Source organism: Nannospalax galili, unplaced genomic scaffold (assembly GCF_000622305.1).
Source record: "Nannospalax galili isolate Female #2095 unplaced genomic scaffold, S.galili_v1.0 scaffold54, whole genome shotgun sequence".
Lineage (NCBI taxonomy): Eukaryota > Metazoa > Chordata > Mammalia > Rodentia > Spalacidae > Nannospalax > Nannospalax galili.
In genome coordinates, this window is record NW_008341028.1 from 583,340 (window position 1) to 601,122 (window position 17,783).

The window sequence follows — 17,783 nt, forward strand, 5'->3', positions numbered from 1 at the left end:
GCACGGAGGGCTGCGCCATAGACTTACCCCAAGAGAGGCCTGAGGGCAGTTGAGCAGGCCAGGAGATTTAGCTGGTGGTGCAGGTCCAGGGAAGCAGAGAGAGGTGAGGGTGGGGCCAGGTCCAGAAGCAGTGCTCCTGGAGCCCAAGAAAGGCACCAAGCTGGCCTGGGCAAAAAGGATTAGTAAGGACCCACGACCAGGAATGGTACAGGGCCCAAACCAGGAGCAGAGAACAGCGGAGGAGATGGAAGGGCGAATGAGGATGGGGGAGTCAAGGCGTGGAGGGCTGCGTGACAGACCCACCCCAAGAGGCCTGAGGATAGGAGAGTAGGCCAGGAGAGTTAGCAGGTGGTGCATGCCCAGGGAAGCAGACAGAGGTAAGGGCGGGGCCAGGTCGAGAAGCAGTGCTCCTGGGGCCCAAGGAAGGCACCAAGCCGGTCCAGGTTAAAAGGATCAGTAAGCAGCACTGGCTCCCCAGGTGTCTGGGGCCCCAAGACTAGGAATGGCACAGGGCCCAAACTAGGAGTAGAGAACAGCGGGGGAGATGGAAGGGTGAACACAGCTGGGGGAGTCAAGGCGTGGAGGGCTGCGTGATAGACTTACCCCAAGAGAGGCCTGAGGGCAGGACAGCAGGCCAGGAGCTTATTATTTTTATGTGTGTGTGTATATTGCCTGCATATAGGTAAGTGCACCCATGTCATGAAATGCCCGTGGAGGACAGAAGAGGCTGTTGGATCCCCTGGAGCTCGAGTTACAGACAGTTGTTAGCTGCCATGTAGGTGCTGGGATTTGAACCCTGGTTTTTCTGCAAGAACAACCAGTGTTCTTAACCACTGAGCCATCTCTCCAGCCCCAAAAGTGGAAAAAGTTTTAAGTGTTTTTCCTTAGGAGGCATTCACCTTGTTCTTATTTTATGATAATTTTTAATAAATTTGTTCTTTGACAGTTCATACATACCTATGATGCATTCTGGTTATTCTCATCCTCCACCCTCTCCTGTCTCATTCCCAATCCTGTCAATCTACACCCTCTCTTCAAGTCTCCTATATTCATGCCTTTTTGTTTGTTTTGTGGCCCACTAAATTTAACCAGGCTGTCTGTGTTGTGACCACAGGTTTCATACTGTCCCTTGGAGCCTGCTGGGCTCATCCATGAATACACAACTGAAACAATGACTCCCCATCTCCCAGAAACTATAAGTAGTCTAGTTCATCAGGGTAGGTGTGGCCTCTTGAGTCCTCCCTGATTTGTGTTTGACTGATGACAAAAGCCAGGCTTGTGCAGGCCCAGTGGAGGCAACTGCAGCTTCTGCGAGATGATTTCAATGGCAGTGTCTTGCTCGGAAGATAAAACATCACAGCCCTTCTCCCTCTCTTTCACTTCTTAAATTCCATCTATCCCTACTTCTGTGATAGTCCCTGAGCCTTAGATGGGAAGATATAAATGTCCTATTTAGAGATGCCTCTCTTAACACCTTACGTAGCCGTGGCTCTCTACATCCACTGCTGCTCGTTGCAAAGAGAAGCTTCTCTGATGAAGGCTCAGTGTAGCATTTGTCTATGGGTCTAGGCATAAATATTTAAAAAGCAGTTTGGGGCCTTGTCAGTTTAGCTGCAGAACAGCAGAAAGTTCTTTTAGGCCTAAGTTTCTGACTGGGCTAATTGTGAGACAGGGCTCTTATTGAGCCTTAGGGCTGATCAGTTAAGCTATGCTGATCGGCCAGTGAACCTCAGGGATCTGCCTGTCTTTACTTCCTCAGTGCTGGGATCATAAGCATTTGCCACCTTGTCTGGCTGTTTATGTGGGTGCTGGGGATCAAACTCAGGTCTCTGTGCTTATATGACAAGCTCTTTACTGGTGGAGCTACCTAGCCAGCCCCAATAGACTTTTAGAAAGGACTAATTGTTTGTCAGACATTGTTCTAATACTTTTATGTATAAGTCAAGGATTGTGTGATGATTAGGTTTTGAACTCACAGAGCCTGCCTCTCCCTCTGAGTGCTGGATTTAAAGGTATGCACTACCATACCTGGCCTGTGATGATTAGTTTTGTCAAATTGATACAATCTAGAATCACCTGGGAGGAGAGTCTCTGTGAAGGATTGTCTAGGTCTGGTTAGCCTGTGGGGAGATTATCCTGAATGAGGAGGGAAGACCTGCCTATGTGGGTGGCACCATTCCCTAGGCAGGGGATCTTGAATTGTATAGGAGTGGAAAAAAGGAGCAGAGCACACATATGCATGCATTATTCACTGCTTCCTGTTCTTGACTTTGGCTATGATGTTCTCTCAAGCTTGCACTCCTGTAATTTTCCAGCTATGATGAGCTATAATCTGGAATTATGAGCTAAAACAAACCCTTTATTCCCTAAGTTACGTTTGTCTGGGTATTTTTTTTTTTTAAATCATAGTATTTGGAAACAACTAAGAGACTGGATGGTCACATTAGGCTGACTTGGAAGTCAATCAAGTTTTAAAAAAATAATTTCAGGGGCTGGAGAACTGGTTCAGTGGTTAAGAGTACCAGCTTTGCTTGCCAAGGACATGAGTTCAGATCCTAGCACCTACATGGCAGTTAACAACCATGCATAACTCCAGTTTCAGGGGATCTGATGCCCTCTTCTGACCTCCATGGACATGGCACAACACAGGTGCACCTGCACACATGCAGGCAATACACTCATACACATAAAATAAACAATTAAATAAAGTAATAAAAAATAATTTCAAATTTATAAAACATCAAAAGACACAAGTGGAGCATAGAGGGGCCCCAGACACCAAGAATTCTTTCCGACCACAATAATTAAAACTCTCTAGGCCATAGATGCACATAACATCATTAATGAGGCACATGGAGTGTCTGCTCATCCTGAACTCTTCTGCTCATCACTATGTTCATGTTATACCTTGATTGCTGCATAGCTCATGCCCTATGCCTTAACTCTGGTTGTGTAAATCTACAGATTCTAGTTTTGTTTATCATGGTAATCATTTTACATAAGCTTTTTAAAAAAATTATTATTTTTATTTTGTGTGTGTGTGTGTGTGTGTGTGTGTGTGTGTGTGTATTTCCTGTATGTAGGTAAGTGCACCTGTGTTGTGCAATGCCCATGGAGGGCAGAAGAGGCTGTCAGATCCCCTGGGACTGGAGTTATGGACAGTTAGCTGCCATGTGGGTGCTGGGATTTGAATCTGGGTCAAGAACAACCAGTGCTCTTAACCCCTGAACCATCTCTCCAGCCCCTTATATAAGCTTTTTATTGATAGTCTAAAATTTTTAATCAAATTTTTGAAGTTTCATTTAGCTGTTAGTACTAGATACAGTGAAATTTTAATAATTAAGTTGCTTCTCAACATTAAGATCTTCTATAGTCATTTTCAGGGATTGTAATGACTCTGCTTGTCTCTACGTCTTATAACATAGTACTGCTATTACCAACAGAAATACAGAAATATAGGTTAGCAGATTAATTTGACTAGCTTAGTCCTTTTTAAAATCATCTTAAAAAATAACGTTTTAAGTTATTGTACAAAGTAGTGTGTTTCATTATGGAATTTTCACACATATGTATTATTTTGTATTTTTTAAAGGCATATGCCATTAGGATATTTGCCAGCTAGTAACGTAATTATAAGGAAATTAGAACAGGTTTCTTCCTCATCTTCCTCTTCTTTCTCCTCCTCTTCCTCCTTTTCTGAGAGAGCCTTTCACCCAACAGGAGAGAAATAAGCTTTATCTCTTCTGTAGAAGATTAACATATTTAAATTCAAATTAAACTGCTTATTTATTCATTTTTTATTTAGATAAGTAAAAATCTATGAAAAAGGAATTTCAATGTGTGTATAAAGATCTTTTATTTTGTTTGATTTGGTTTAGCTTGGCTTGTAAGTGTATTGAGAAATAGAGTGGTAAATTTATGGTAATTATAAACACTTTCTCATCAACAGATCTCCTTAATATTTATTCATCGAATTTGTGTGTGTGTGTGTGTGTGTGTGTGTGTGTGTGCTCATATATAGGTCTGCATGCTTCAAATGTAATTCTTTTATTTAGCCTTAGAATATCTGAGACATCATAAGATCATTCAATATTCAATTTCTGTTTTTTCCACCCCACCCCTCATCAGGATGGGGATCCAGTCCGTCCAGGAGTGGCCATGACTGATCTTGCCACTGGCCTGTTTGCTTATGGAGCCATTATGGCTGGATTGATACAACGATACAGAACTGGAAAAGGACTGTTCATCGATTGTAATCTTCTGTCATCTCAGGTACCAATCCAAATAATGTTTTCCTTGATGATATTAAAACATCTGTTTAGTTTATGCCTTTTTAGATTGAATCCTATGGTCATATGTGAAATAACGCATTAAAATTAAAAAAAAAAGGAAACAGAAAAAAGAAGCAACAGAAAACAACCACAAAACTGTTTTGTTTTGATGTCTGATTTTTGTATTACAATATATGAAACTCAAAGATCTTGTAATATACACACTGTTTATGAATTAGAATTCTAAGGACTTTTGTCATAGATGGGTTCCGGTACTACTTGTCAGATCACAGTACAGCTGTCTCTATTTTATTGTCATGCATTACTTGTTATTCACAGGTAACTTCTATTAACTTTTGTTTTGTTTTAATCTCTTATGCTCCATGGACTCCCTTGGAAGTCTGATAAAATATGTGAACCTTGCCCTGGGATCATGTTTTAAAATTTATAAAATGAGCCAATTAGGGTTACAAAAGAAGAAATTATATTGAAATATATTTATCTAAATGTAAAATCATTTTTGTATTTTAATATATATATGATTTTTTAAACTGATATTTGTTTGTTTTTGTGGTATTGGAGATTGAACCTAATGCCTGGCATATACTAAGTGCTGTGCCCCAAGCCTACATCCTCAGCCCTCTTTTTACTTCTTATTTTGAGGTGGTCTCACTAAGTCACTGACCTTGAACTCAATCTGTAGCCCAGGGAGACTGAAATTGCAATCTTTCTGCTCCAGTCTCTCATGATATAATGATGAACATAACACTATTATAAATTTAAGGTAATGTTGAGGAAAAGGGAATTTCAAGAAATAACGTAATAAATAATATAATATGAAAGGATGTATAAAATTACCAATGATTAAGTCATAGATATTGCTAATACTCTGGTGATTTTCTTTCCTATGTTTATAATTGAAGAAAATGTTAAACTTTAAGTTCAGATGTTGATGAAAATAAAGATACACTCTTGTACACACGTGCTGTTGAATGCCCAGAACACTATCCATGGACTCAGGATTAAGGACCCCTGGTGTAGATAGTTATTAGTTATGCTGTAGTAAATGCTAAAACCGGTAAAATGAAAGGGTTAACTCACTTTCTACATGACATTTTGCCTTTTGTTCACTGGATCAGACCCAGATGCTGCACCATATGTGGAAGTTGATTCTGAATAGATAATTTTTCAGGGGTAGGAAAAAGAAAATATCTAATTTGTGCAACGAGACATTTTACTGTGGGAAAATTACTTTCTAGACATAGAGACCTCAGTTGGGAATTTCAAATTTAAATGGCATACATGGGAAAATAATAAACTTGGAACACTGCTTTGGATATTTTTTCTCTTAGGCAAAATTAAGGAGGTATATAGAAATAAAAAATGTCAGTATGGTTGATGGTGAAATACTGTGTTTGAGTTTTTAACAGCAGCTTTGAGTCACTGTCAGAATTTTAATGGTTTCATAAAAGAATGCTCTCCAAATGAATTATCTGCTTCTTCACAGAGAGTCACAGATGCTAGTTATGGGAAGGAGCTAAAGGTCTTTTCTTTCCTTCTCTGTGTTATAGCTATAAAAATAATCAGGTAAGTTAAGTGACTAGGTAAAAGTTGCACATCCAATAAGCTGGCAAACTGTGAGGATTTCATAGGCATATGACTTGGGCAGCCATAAGGGGGCTCCAGGCTTACTTTATAGGTCCAACTCTTGCTGTCAAAATTCTTAGCATTTTTGAATAGGAGAATTCTATATTTCATTTTTGCATCAGGTCTCCCAAACTATGTAGATGATTCTGGAGTTTATTCTATATTTAGTTCTCCTGATTTCTATCTAGACTGCTTTGCTTTATACTTCAATTACTTAATTCATTAACTTTAGAAACAATTCTATTATATAAAATTGTAGAGCTTAAAATCTCTTCCAGCACCAAAGTGTCAATTCACCATGTGAAATGTGTTCACATCTGTAGGACTGCTCTCATGCCCACATACACATGTGTATTTATTTAAGTCATTATTGGTGTGTGTGTGTGTGTGTGTGTGTGTGTGTGTTGGCTCATTGTCCATGTTGATTCTTGAGACTTTGAGTTCCAGTAGTCTAAGGAAAATGTTTATTTCTGCTTTTCACAGCATCCATAATGCTCAGTCCAATATTTGCTAAATACCAAGCTACCAATGGTATCATACCCCATAAGCTCACGTATTTAAACATCTGGTTCAGCTGATGGTGCTGTTTGGGAAGGGTGTGGAGACTATGAGGCAGAATCTTGCCAGAGGAAGTAAGTCACTGGGAGGTATACCTTGAGGCTTTCAAGGTCTGTTCTACTTCCTGTTCTCTGCTTCCTGACTGCGGATGCAATGTGACCTGTAAACCCCTGCTCCTGCTGCCATGCCTTCCCTGACTGCTGTCATGATGGAATGAGTCAGAGAAACTGTAAGCCAGAATAAACACCCTTCTTCCCTTGGAGAGTTTCTTCTCAGGTATTTGGTTATGGTAATGAGAAAAGACTCTAAACAGAAAAATTTATACTTAAAAATTTGTCCATTGCTAGTATAAACCTAATCATGTGATTTTTAGGCTTTGGAACTGTTTTATTGGAGGAGTATGGAAGAATTTGGAACTTTGGGATAGAAAATCCCTAGAATGCTGTAAGTAGAGCTTACTGGGCCATTCTGGTGAGATCTTAGAAGACCAGAATGCCAAAGGGAATGCAAAGAGTGGAGGTCCAGCTCATGAGGTTTCAGAGGGGAACAAGGACTTTTATCTGGAATTGGGCTAGAGGCTTTTCTTACTACATTTAGGTAAAGAACCTGGCTGTGTTCTGACTAGGCCCTCAGAACTTGAATGAAGCTGAATAAAAAATAATGGATGAATTCCTTTGGTGGAAAAAAATTTCAAGACAGTATAGCATTCTGACTGTGGCATGGTTACTCACCACCGCTCTTATTTAGATGTACAGTGAGAGAACAAAAAGATAGGAAAAACCTGAAGTTTAGTGGGGAAAGTTGTGTAAGCAAGATAAATGTGGACAAGGAGAGTGTAGATGACAAAGCATCTGTAACTGTTAATATGAAACTTCATGTCTTCATTGGGGTAATATGAAAGGTACTCTGAGACAAGATCCCAACCATCAAAAGTTCTAATTTGTAAAAATGCTGAATTATTTGAAAGGAGAAAACCTGAACTTAAAATGCCTCAGAAAGGGTTTCTCTGTCAAAAATAAACTGCCTAGGAAAGTGCTTTTGCAGATTCAACCACCAAGACATACAGATGCCACTATAGCCATGGTCTGAGGGCCAGGCTACATCTGGAGCTGACAGCAGAACTTGGCAGTATCATCTATGTAGTACTAGTTTTGCAGGCGTGAAAGATGCAAGATTGAGGGGACCATGAAGTCTTATTCTATGATTTTAGAGAGCCTCTGGGGCCAGGCAAGGAGCAATGAGTGGCAGTGTCAGTCTCTAAAATGAGGGCCCAAGAGATGATTGTGTGAAGCTAAGAACATGCAATGGAGAAGCCTAAGTTGCAATGGAGATCCCAGGATATTGGAGATACCAGGACCATGAGACATCCTCCAAGGGAAGATCCAGGCAGGAATGGAGACTGCCAAAGGCAGAGGCTATGAGTGTTATAGGCAGAAGATCAGGAGTGGCCAGGCTACTCAGGTCCTGATTCCATCAGGAGCCCCAGATATCTGACATGGAACTTTGGGATTTGGTGCTTGTCTTTCTTGATTTTGGTCTCCTTTTTGGGATGGGAATGTTTACTCTGTACTATTTATGGTGGAAGTGTATAACTTATATTTTGATTTTATAGGCATTCACAGTTAAGAGATTGAGTCTCAGAAGAGACTTTGAACTTTTGAAGTGTAGGGACTGTTAAAAGTCTATGGGAACTTTTAAAGCTGTATTGAATGCATTTTGCCTTATTGAGATGACCATGAGCCTATGGAAACCAGAGGTAGAATATTTTGGTTGAATGTGAAATGTCCCTCCTAGGTTTTCTTGTCTGAATATTGATTCCCAGCTGGTAATGTTGTTTGGGAAGATTGTGGAAACTTTTTGAGGTGGTAATTTGCCAGAGGAAGTACATTACTGGAAGCAGGCTTAGAGGTTTTATAACCTGGCCCCACTTCCTGTTCTCTCCATGCTTCCTAACTGTTGATGCAACATGACCAGGTGCTTCATGATCCTGCCATCATGTCTTCCTTACTGTGATGGAATAATCCCCTCAGGCTGTATGCCAGTATAAACCTTTCCATCCTTGGATAGTGTCTTCTCAGGTGTTGGTCATAGCAGTGAGAAAAGTTATACAAATGGGAATGGCTTGTCATGCTTAAGTTTGGTAGGAAAATGAGAAAAAAAAATAGAAGACAATTGATTTAGGATAAGAATGGTTTAGCTGTGATGAGATGACTTACTTTTTCAAGCACAAGAGCAGTGATTTATTCTATTGTATTTATAGTTAACTCAAAGACTGCTATAAGTTAGTGTATTTGAGACTTATTAACTTTTTTAAAAAAGTACTTAAAATTATTTTTATTTTATGTGTATGAGTGTATTGCCTGCAAGTGTGTAACACCCATGACCTGCAATGCCCACGGACATCAGAGGAGGGCACCAGATTCCCCTGGAACTAGAATTATGGACAGTTATAAGCTTCCGTGGGGTTCTAGGAATCAAACCTGGGTCCTCTGTAAGAGCAGCCAGTGCTCTTAACCACTGAGCCATCTCTCCACCCCTGAGACTATTAAATCATATAACAGTCAAATCCATTATGTCTTACTTTTGTAAGTACTATTTTTATGTACTATTTTTTTTATGATTCTCACAATAATTACTTGAGGTAGGTATGTCCAGCAGGAGTTTTTTTCCCTTTACTTACAAAGAAATTGAGCTTGAAGCTAAGAGAAATAGACTTGATGAGTCAGATTCAGCATAAAAATTCTAGTTGCTGGCATCTGAACTGGGCCTTTTTATTCCCACTTCATTAAGGCAAAGTATTTGGCACTGAGAGATAGGCAAATCTTGTAGTGAAGCTCTCTGAGAGAAGGCAAATTTAGTAGGAGTCAAAGAAACATTTTGCAACAAAGAAAGTGCCCACCACAGCATAAAATATACCAAGAGCCGTAAAGTCAATGCCATGAAGTGGGTCGTATGATCATTACCTGCCATGCTTTGATTCAGTGATAGACCATTATTGAGGTTAATCAGATACACAGTGTTTCTCTTGAAATGCAAGAAACCTGGAAGAAACAGCATTTGGAATTATGAGGCTGGATTATTGTTTTCTTGTTCTAATCAAATGAACATTCCTTGTATCCCAGCTCTGTGCTACATGAACTAGGAGGATGAGGTGACATATTTACTCAAAGTTTAGTAGCCAAGTCATGAGCTAAGTCTTGCAGAATGGGTAGAAGTTCACCAAGTTGGAGTCAGGAGAGACAGGTGCAGCCCCTGGCATGGCTAACAAACAAATGCAAGGGCAAAGAGATATGGTAAATCTAGATCTTGGAATATGAGCAGGGAATGGCAAGAGACAGGACAGGAAAATTATTGAGCCAAGATTAAGGGTCTTCTATGTTATACTTAAGACTTTTGATTTTAATCCCCAAAGATTTCTCCATCTTTATATATTCTGTTAGGCTGATGGTCATTTTACCTAGGTAATGCATTTCCTTGGATACTTGCTTCAACTGTCCTATTCATAATAGCCTCTGGCCTGAGAGTGGTGGTTAGAGAGAATCAAGGGAAGTAGAATGTAACAATTTGTGCTGAAGTCTCCTAAATACAAGACATTAGGTGGTGAGAACATTCTTTTGTTTATTTTTAAAATTGAATTTTTGCCAATTTCATACAATACATTTTAATCATATTTAGACCCCCCTCCCTTATCAGCACCTTTTTGTAGCCTCCTGCTAGGTTTCATGTAGTCTGTTAAATATATTAAGGCCTATCAAGTCAAATTTGTGTCTCCAAATGTCCTTTCATGTGTGTCCATTCACTGGATCTTGCCATTTTGATGAAAATGTTGATGATTTCTAGAATTTTCTAGTGGAATTTTTGGAATCTCTTATATCATCTGCAACAGTAATAATTTTACTTTTTTTCCAATTAGTACCCCATTAATTTCCTTTTCTTGTCTTATTGCTATAGCTAGAGTTTCAAGGACTATATTGAAAAGAAGTAGGGATAGTGGACTGCCTTGTTTGGTTTCTGATTTTAATGGAAATGCTTCGAGTTTTTCTCCATTTAGAAAGATACCGGCAGTGGGTTTGTTATATATAACTTTATGTTAAGGTATGTTTCCTCCAGTCCAATTTCTTTTAGGACTTTTTTTTTAAATGGTAGTAAATATATAACTTTAATGGACATTAAACAATTACTACATTATCGCTTCATACAGTATTAACTTCTCTTTTCTTCTGATTCTTTTGCCAACTTCACCTTTTCTTTTAATTCCTTCTGATTTCTAGAGTATTGTTCAAATATTGGCTGGTAAATATACATTCCTCCAGCAATTCCAAGGATGGAAGCAAAAAGCATTTGTGGAAGAGTCACTCTCCCAAGCATTGTTGCAATAAACACAGCACAGTCCGAAGTAGTTACACTCCACATGCAGTAAATCTCTTCAGATCATTTCCAGCACCCAACTCCAGTCAGGCAGGCTGTGTTCCGTGGCCAGAGGAGATTCTGAGCTTCAGGCTGCACTTCCCACCGCACTTCCAGTGGTGAACAGCCGAGGCCCAGAGGTTCTTCAAGGAATTCTTTTAGTACTTTTATCATGAGTGCATGTTGAATTTTTGTCAAGACCTTCTCTGTGTTGATTGAGATAATTATGTGACTTTTGTATTTCAGTCCATTTATATGATTCATTACATTTATTTGCCTATGTATATAGAACCATCCCCATACCTCTGAAATGAAGCCAACTTGATCATGGTAAATGATCTTTTTTTAAATTTTTTTTTTTATTCAGCTTTTAAAATTTCATACAATATTTCCCACTCACATCCAGACCCCCTTCTTATCCATGTCTCCCCCTGCCCCTGAACCCTATGCACTCTGCCATACATGCTGAGTCCTATACATCCAGGTGTTTGTACCTAAATGTTCTTCAGTGTAAATGTGTCCCCTGGAGTCTAGTCAGCCTGTTCAGTGGGAATGATCTTTTTTATATGTTTATGTATGCTATCTGCAAATTTCTTGTTTAGAATTTTGCATTTAATCTCATTAGGTATATAGGCCTGTAGTTTTCTTTTTTGTTGTGTCTTTACCTTGTTTGGGTATTAGAGTAGTATTGGTTTCATAGAAGGAGTTCTCTCTTTTTTAATAATTTAAGCATTATTGGTTATAGATCTTTGAAGGTCTGGTAGAAGTCTGCTATGAGTTAGGAGTTGTGTATCACTGTTTAGATTTCCTTATTTCTTATGGGTCTGTTTATATTGTTGATCTCTTCTTGGTTTAACTTTGGTGGTAAATTTTCTAATTTAATTGAGTATATGTTTTTAAAGTATTCCTGTATAATGTTCTGGATTTTTTTGATGTCTGTTGTAGGTTTCTCCTTTTGTCTCTGATTTTTTTTTTTTAAATTTAGATTTGCCCTTTCTTTTGCTTAGCTAGGCTAAGGGTATGTCTGTCTTGTTTATCTTTTCAAAGAACCAGCTCTTAGACACATTGATTCTTTGGATTGTTTTCTTTGTTTCACTGATTTCTGGTCTGACTTTTATTATTTTTCTCTTCTACTGGATTTGATTTGTTCTTGTTTTTCCAGATTCTTGAGTTTTACCATTAAGTCATTTATTTGTGCTCTTTCTGATTTTCAAATGTAAGCACTTAGAGGTACAAACTTTCCTCTTGGGACTGCTTTTAATGTGTCCCAGAGATTTTGTTGTGATCAGTTTTCATTTTCATTTAGTCCCAGAAATACATTCATTTCTTTCTTGACTTATTCTTTGATCCATTCATCATTGAAGAGTGTGTTGTTTAATCTCCATAAGTTAATGTAGTTACCAGAGTTTCTTTTGCTGTTGATTTTATACTTTATTGCATTGTGATATGATACATTGAAAAAAAATTTCAATTTTTGCGTTTGTTGAGGTTTTTTCCCCTATATGTGGTCTCTGCTAAGTAGAATGTATATTCTTTGGTGCATGGGTAGAATATTCTATAGATGTCTGTTAGGTCCATTTGATGTATGATACATTTAATTCAGCTGTTTCTCTGTTTATTCTTTGTCTAGATGACCTGCCTATTGGAGAAAGTGTGGTATTAAAATCACCTATTATTGAATTGGGATTAATCTATGTCTTGAAGTTCAGTAGTACTCTTTATGAAATTGGATGCACCAGACTTTGTTGGATATATGTTCATGATTGTAGAGTCTTCTTAGCCAGTTGTTCCCTTGATTGGAATAAACTGTATTTATCTCTTCTGATTCATTGTAGTTTGAAGTCTATTTTGCTACGTATTATAGTAACAGCACTTGCTTGTTTCTTAGGGCCATTTACTTGGAATTTTTTTTTCCATCCTCTCACCTTCAGGTGGTGCCTATCCTTGAAGGTATGATGAGTTTCTTATAGACAACAGAAAGATGGATTTTGTTTCTTAATTCTTTCAACTAGTCTGTATCTTTTGACTGGTAATTGAGGCCATTGATATTTACAATTATTATTAAAAGGTGTGTTTTGATTGCTGTCATTTTGCTTTCTGTTTGTGTTCTTAGTCTTAGTTTGTGTTTCTGTAATTATACCTTCATTTGTTTTCTTTCTGTAGCCTTTTGAGTATGGTTATTCCTTTCTTTAGTCCTTTGTATTGCTTTGAGTAGTCTCTGGAGGACTGGTTTGGCAGACATGAATTCTTTTGGCCTATTTGTATCATGGGAGATTTTTCTTTCCCCTTCAACTAGTATTCTGGGTTGACATCTGTGATCACTTAGCTCTTAAAGGTTTTCCTTTGTATGTAATTTGTTGTTTTCCTCTTGCAGTTTTTAGTACCCTCCCAATTTGGTTATGCACATTTAATGTTTTTGCTGTGATATGCTTTGGGCAGTTTCTCTTCTAGTCCTGTGTATTTGACGTCATACATGTGTGCTTTTTGTATCTGTATGGGTATGACTTTCCTTAATTTAGGGACGTTTTCTTCTATAATCCTGTTGAAGATGTAGTCAGTGCCATTGACCCAAGATTCTTCTCCATCCTCTATGCCTATAATGCATAGATTTGGTCTTCTATGGTGTCGCACATTTCCTGCATATTCCATTTCTGTGTTTTAAATTTTTTTCTTGGTCTTTGCTTGACTAGTTCAGTTTTCCAACTTTATCTTCCAGGCTTGATAATCTGTTTTCTATTTGGTTTATTCTGTTGATGAGGCCTTCTACTGTTATTTCAAATTGGCTTATTGAATTTTTCAATTTGATCTTCAGTTCAGCTTGTGTTTTCTTTAACATTTCAACCTATTTCATATATTCACTTTTAAAATCCTGAATTGTCTTTATCATTTCATTCAGCAATATATTTGTTTTGTAAATTTTTTATTGAATTTTTGTGTATTTCATATGGAACATCTTAATCATCCTTATACCCCCTTCCCCTTGGTCCCCTGCCATAACCTCCCCCTCCACACTGGAATTCATACATTCTCTTATTTTTGCTAAGGCTTATAGTATCAAGTTCATGTCCCCAGGCATCCCTCAGTGCAAGTTCATCTACTGAAGTCTAGTCAGCCTATCTAGAGTCCTTCCCTTTAAGGAGATCAGCTCTTCCTCACCCAGCACTATAATTCTTTGACTAAGGTTGGGGTTTGCTGCCCACTTCCACAGTTCTGTGCTAGGTTTTTGTCTGCTTGAGTTTGCATGGGTCTCATGCATGCTGACACCATTGTTGTAGGTTCATATGAGTAGGGTCCCAGAAGCCTGTAGGACCCTATTTCCATATGGTCATGCACCTCCTCTCTGGCTCTTAAAGTCTTTCCACCCCCTCTTCCCCAATGGTCCCTGAGCCCTGGGAGGGTGGATTTTAATATAGGAGCCATGTCCAAATACCTACATACTGTGGACTTTTATTCTGTACATTTTGGCCATTTGTGACCTTTTGTGTTCATGGCCCTCTGTTGCATGATGGAGCTTCATTGATGAAAGTTAAAAGATGAATTAATGTTCTCTTTATCCCTTGTTCCATGTTCCATGAGCCTTACGTGTAGAGGTTGCATTGTAGATGTGTCACTTAGGCTTGGGCAATTCACAGATAATCTCTGTGTATGACCAATTATGGAGTGCTGCAATAATCTCTGCTGCAAAAGAAGCTCTATTGATGAATGGTGACTGGAATACTTGTCTATAAATATAAAGATCCATATTTTGCACATTTGTATAGGGATGTGACAGCCTTGGGTTTTTTTTTTTTCTAAGATCTACGGCCTCTCCAGCCATGTGTATTTGGGTGTGTTTATAGTACCACCCGAATTTGCTCACATTGAGTGGACTTTATGTTCAATTAGGTAACTGCTGATTGCCTCCAAGATTAAAGTGCTACTACTTGCACCAAAGTCTTTTGCTGTGCTGGTCACTGATGTGTTTCTTAGACCTTAAAGCTGGGGTTGCACCGTCAGTTGATGTTCTCCCTTAGCAGTTTGTGTAGTGCTCTCCAGAGCTAGCCTTTAGGGGAGCTGGCTTCCAGGTCAGTTCCAGCTCCATTGCTCTAAATCCTGTGACTGAAGTATATCTTGTCTTCAGCAATAGGGTCCTACCTTCAAAAGTTCTGGGAGGTGATCAAGGGCTGTGTCAATAGCCTGGGTAATTTTGGAAGTCTCTTGGACTATTCTGGCCAACAACTCAAAGAAAGCTTTCTCCTGTATGGCACTGTTTCTTGTTATGTAGCCTTCAGCTATACACATGAATTCATGTAGTGATATTATATATGTAATTTATCAGTAGGTTTTTGGACTAATACAATTCCCTGTGGGTTTTTACACTAGCTAGTGTATTATTTATCTCTCTCCTCTCTCTCCCTGTCTATCCCTCCCTCCTTGCCCTCCCCATTTAAAGTATCCCCATTTTCCCCATTTCTCCGTTGATAATACTTGTCTCCTATGGACCCATCTCTTGAACTCCTTCTTCTCCTTTCTCCCCATAGTTCCTTATATAATGCTCCCTCTCCCACTTCCATTTCAATTCCTCCATTTTACTCATTTCTCTCTTAGTAATTCCTGTCTCCAACTATTCTTTTTTCTCAGTTCCTTCTTTCCCTTCTATTTCTGTATCTCTCTGTTTCCTTTCCATTTTCCTGGTTCCTGAAATTATATCAGGATATATACTCACATATAATCAACTGTATATTTGTATTTATTGAGCTTCAGTCATGAAGCGTTCTTTAAAATCCTTGAAGTCTTTAATCATGTTTATGGTTGTCCTTTTAAGTTCTGTGTGCTGGAGATCTTCTGGGTACTTCTGGGTACTTACTTGTACAAGATTGGTGGAAGCATATTATCTTGAATTTTTTAATATCATTTATGTGATCTGGGCATTCATATTTCTTTTGTTGATTGTATGTCTGGTATAAAATTCTAGCCTGCCTTTGCTGGGGTGAAGTTTGGTTCTGTTTTTATTGTTGTTGTAACTTGATTGTTTTCTGATTAGGTATGAATAGTTGGCCAAACTTCAGGTTCTCACTTTTGACTTTTTATTGGAAAGATGTAATGGCTCCAGGCTGGTCCAGTGTTGAGGGTGAGTAATCATGTTAGGACTGTGAGTGTGGAGATGGAGGTGGGATGGAGTAGTTCAAGCTAGCTGACCAGGCTACTCTGGACCAGGAGCAGAGCTTTCTAGGCTTAGTTCTAGAGCCAGAAGATGAAGCTCAAATGGGCGGAGTCCACCATCAGCTGGTTCTTGATCAGGCTAGTTGAGAGCTCTGCAGTAGTGAGAACCTGCCTAGTCTGGAGCAAGAAGATGGTGATTGAATCAGCAGGTTCTGACTCTCTAAACAGGGTAGATGGGAGCCCAGGAGCAGCAGGATCATAGCCTAGTCTCACAGCAGGACTATGTTGACTAAGTGGATGTGTTCTGACTAGCTAAGAAGGGTATATTGGAGCCCTGGAGTGGTTTGAACAGGTTCTAGTCCTGAAGCAAGACTATGTTGACTGAGTGGGCAGGTTCTGACTGCTTAAACAGGGTATATATGAGCCCTGGTGGCCCTGGAGAACATTTTAAATTATGGGTATATGTATATGTTTGTGTGTATGTGCACATGCATGCAGGTCCCTGAGGAGGCCAGAAGAGGGCATCAGAAGAACCCTGGAGCTAGAGTTTCAGGCTGTTGTGAGCCACCCAATGTGGGTGCTGGACACTCTTCTTGGTTCCTTTGAAAGAGCAGTCTGTGCTTTTATCCTCCTAGGCATCTTTACAGATCTATGCTTTTGTTCCTTGCTCTTTGTCCTGCTCTATTCCCTGTCTCTGTGCTCCTTTCTTGTGTGTGCGTGTGTGTGTGTGTGTGTGTGTGTGTGTGTGCCCTGGAGCTAGAGTTTCAGGCTGTTGTGAGCCACCCAATGTGGGTGCTGGACACTCTTCTTGGTTCCTTTGAAAGAGCAGTCTGTGCTTTTATCCTCCTAGGCATCTTTACAGATCTATGCTTTTGTTCCTTGCTCTTTGTCCTGCTCTATTCCCTGTCTCTGTGCTCCTTTCTTGTGTGTGCGTGTGTGTGTGTGTGTGTGTGTGTGTGTGTGTTTATGTGTGTGTGTGTTTTAATAGCCTAGATGTCTCCTTTCTTATGTCTTTTTTCTTTTTCCTGTTTTATTCCTCTTCTACACTCTCTGCCTTTCTTCTCTCTCCTTTTTTTTTTTCACTTTTCCTTCTATGGAGCTAAAGTTGTAGCAGATACATATATTAAGACAGGATCTCACTTTGGTTGGCCTAGAACTCACTGCATAAACGAGTCTGGCCTGGAACTCACAGAGATCTCCTGCCTCTGCCTCCCCAGTGCTGGGTGTAAGACATGTGCCACCACCCTTGGCTCAAGATTTTACATTAGGAAAGTTTCAGAATCTTGCATCATTTCCTAGAAAGCAAGACCGTATAATTTGCTGGGTTGAATGACTATCCATAATTGAAGACTGAGGCCTCAAAGGCAGAACTTGATGAATGGATTAAGACATACCTGGGACTAGCCATGGTGTTAACTCTACCCAAACTGTGTGACTGAGAGTGGGAGAAATGTAGTACCCCAAAGAATGGTGTGGTCTGTTTTTGGATGAGGGATGCTATGGGAGTTGAGGAGATAATCCATAAATTTTTACTACACTGGAATACAGGGTTGTTTGAGGTTCTAATGGAATAAAGGAAGTGGAAAATGCTTTGTAAGTTGGAAAGTATTCTATTGATGGCTAGCATTAGTGTTCTTAGGATACTGAAAAATATGTCACAGGGTTAGGTATGTGCTGAGGTTGAAAATTACATATTAACCTAGTCATTTTATTATCATATTTCTAACTTCATAATAGAGGAATCTTGTTTAACTTTGC

At 39.2% G+C, this 17,783-nt stretch overlaps 2 protein-coding genes across 2 annotated transcripts in view; one reads left to right on the forward strand and one right to left on the reverse strand.

The window, feature by feature from the left end:
- Sugct (succinyl-CoA:glutarate-CoA transferase) overlaps positions 1-17,783 on the forward strand; it is a 932,078-nt gene that overhangs the window by 185,853 nt on the left and 728,442 nt on the right. The window contains exon 8 of the mRNA XM_008836273.3: positions 4,129-4,272. Within this exon, the coding sequence (XP_008834495.1) occupies positions 4,129-4,272 (144 nt within the window). The remainder of the gene's footprint in view (positions 1-4,128; positions 4,273-17,783) is intronic.
- LOC108491013 (protein PIGBOS1-like) lies at positions 10,680-10,943 on the reverse strand. Its single transcript, XM_017798965.1, has one exon. The coding sequence runs from the start codon at positions 10,887-10,889 to the stop codon at positions 10,680-10,682; it is 210 nt and encodes a 69-aa protein (XP_017654454.1). The 5' UTR covers positions 10,890-10,943.

What these genes read in the sequence shown, in the direction of transcription:
- LOC108491013 (XM_017798965.1), bottom strand. Translation starts at nt 10,889, where the DNA reads ATGTGGAGTGTAACTACTTCGGACTGTGCTGTGTTTATTGCAACAATG.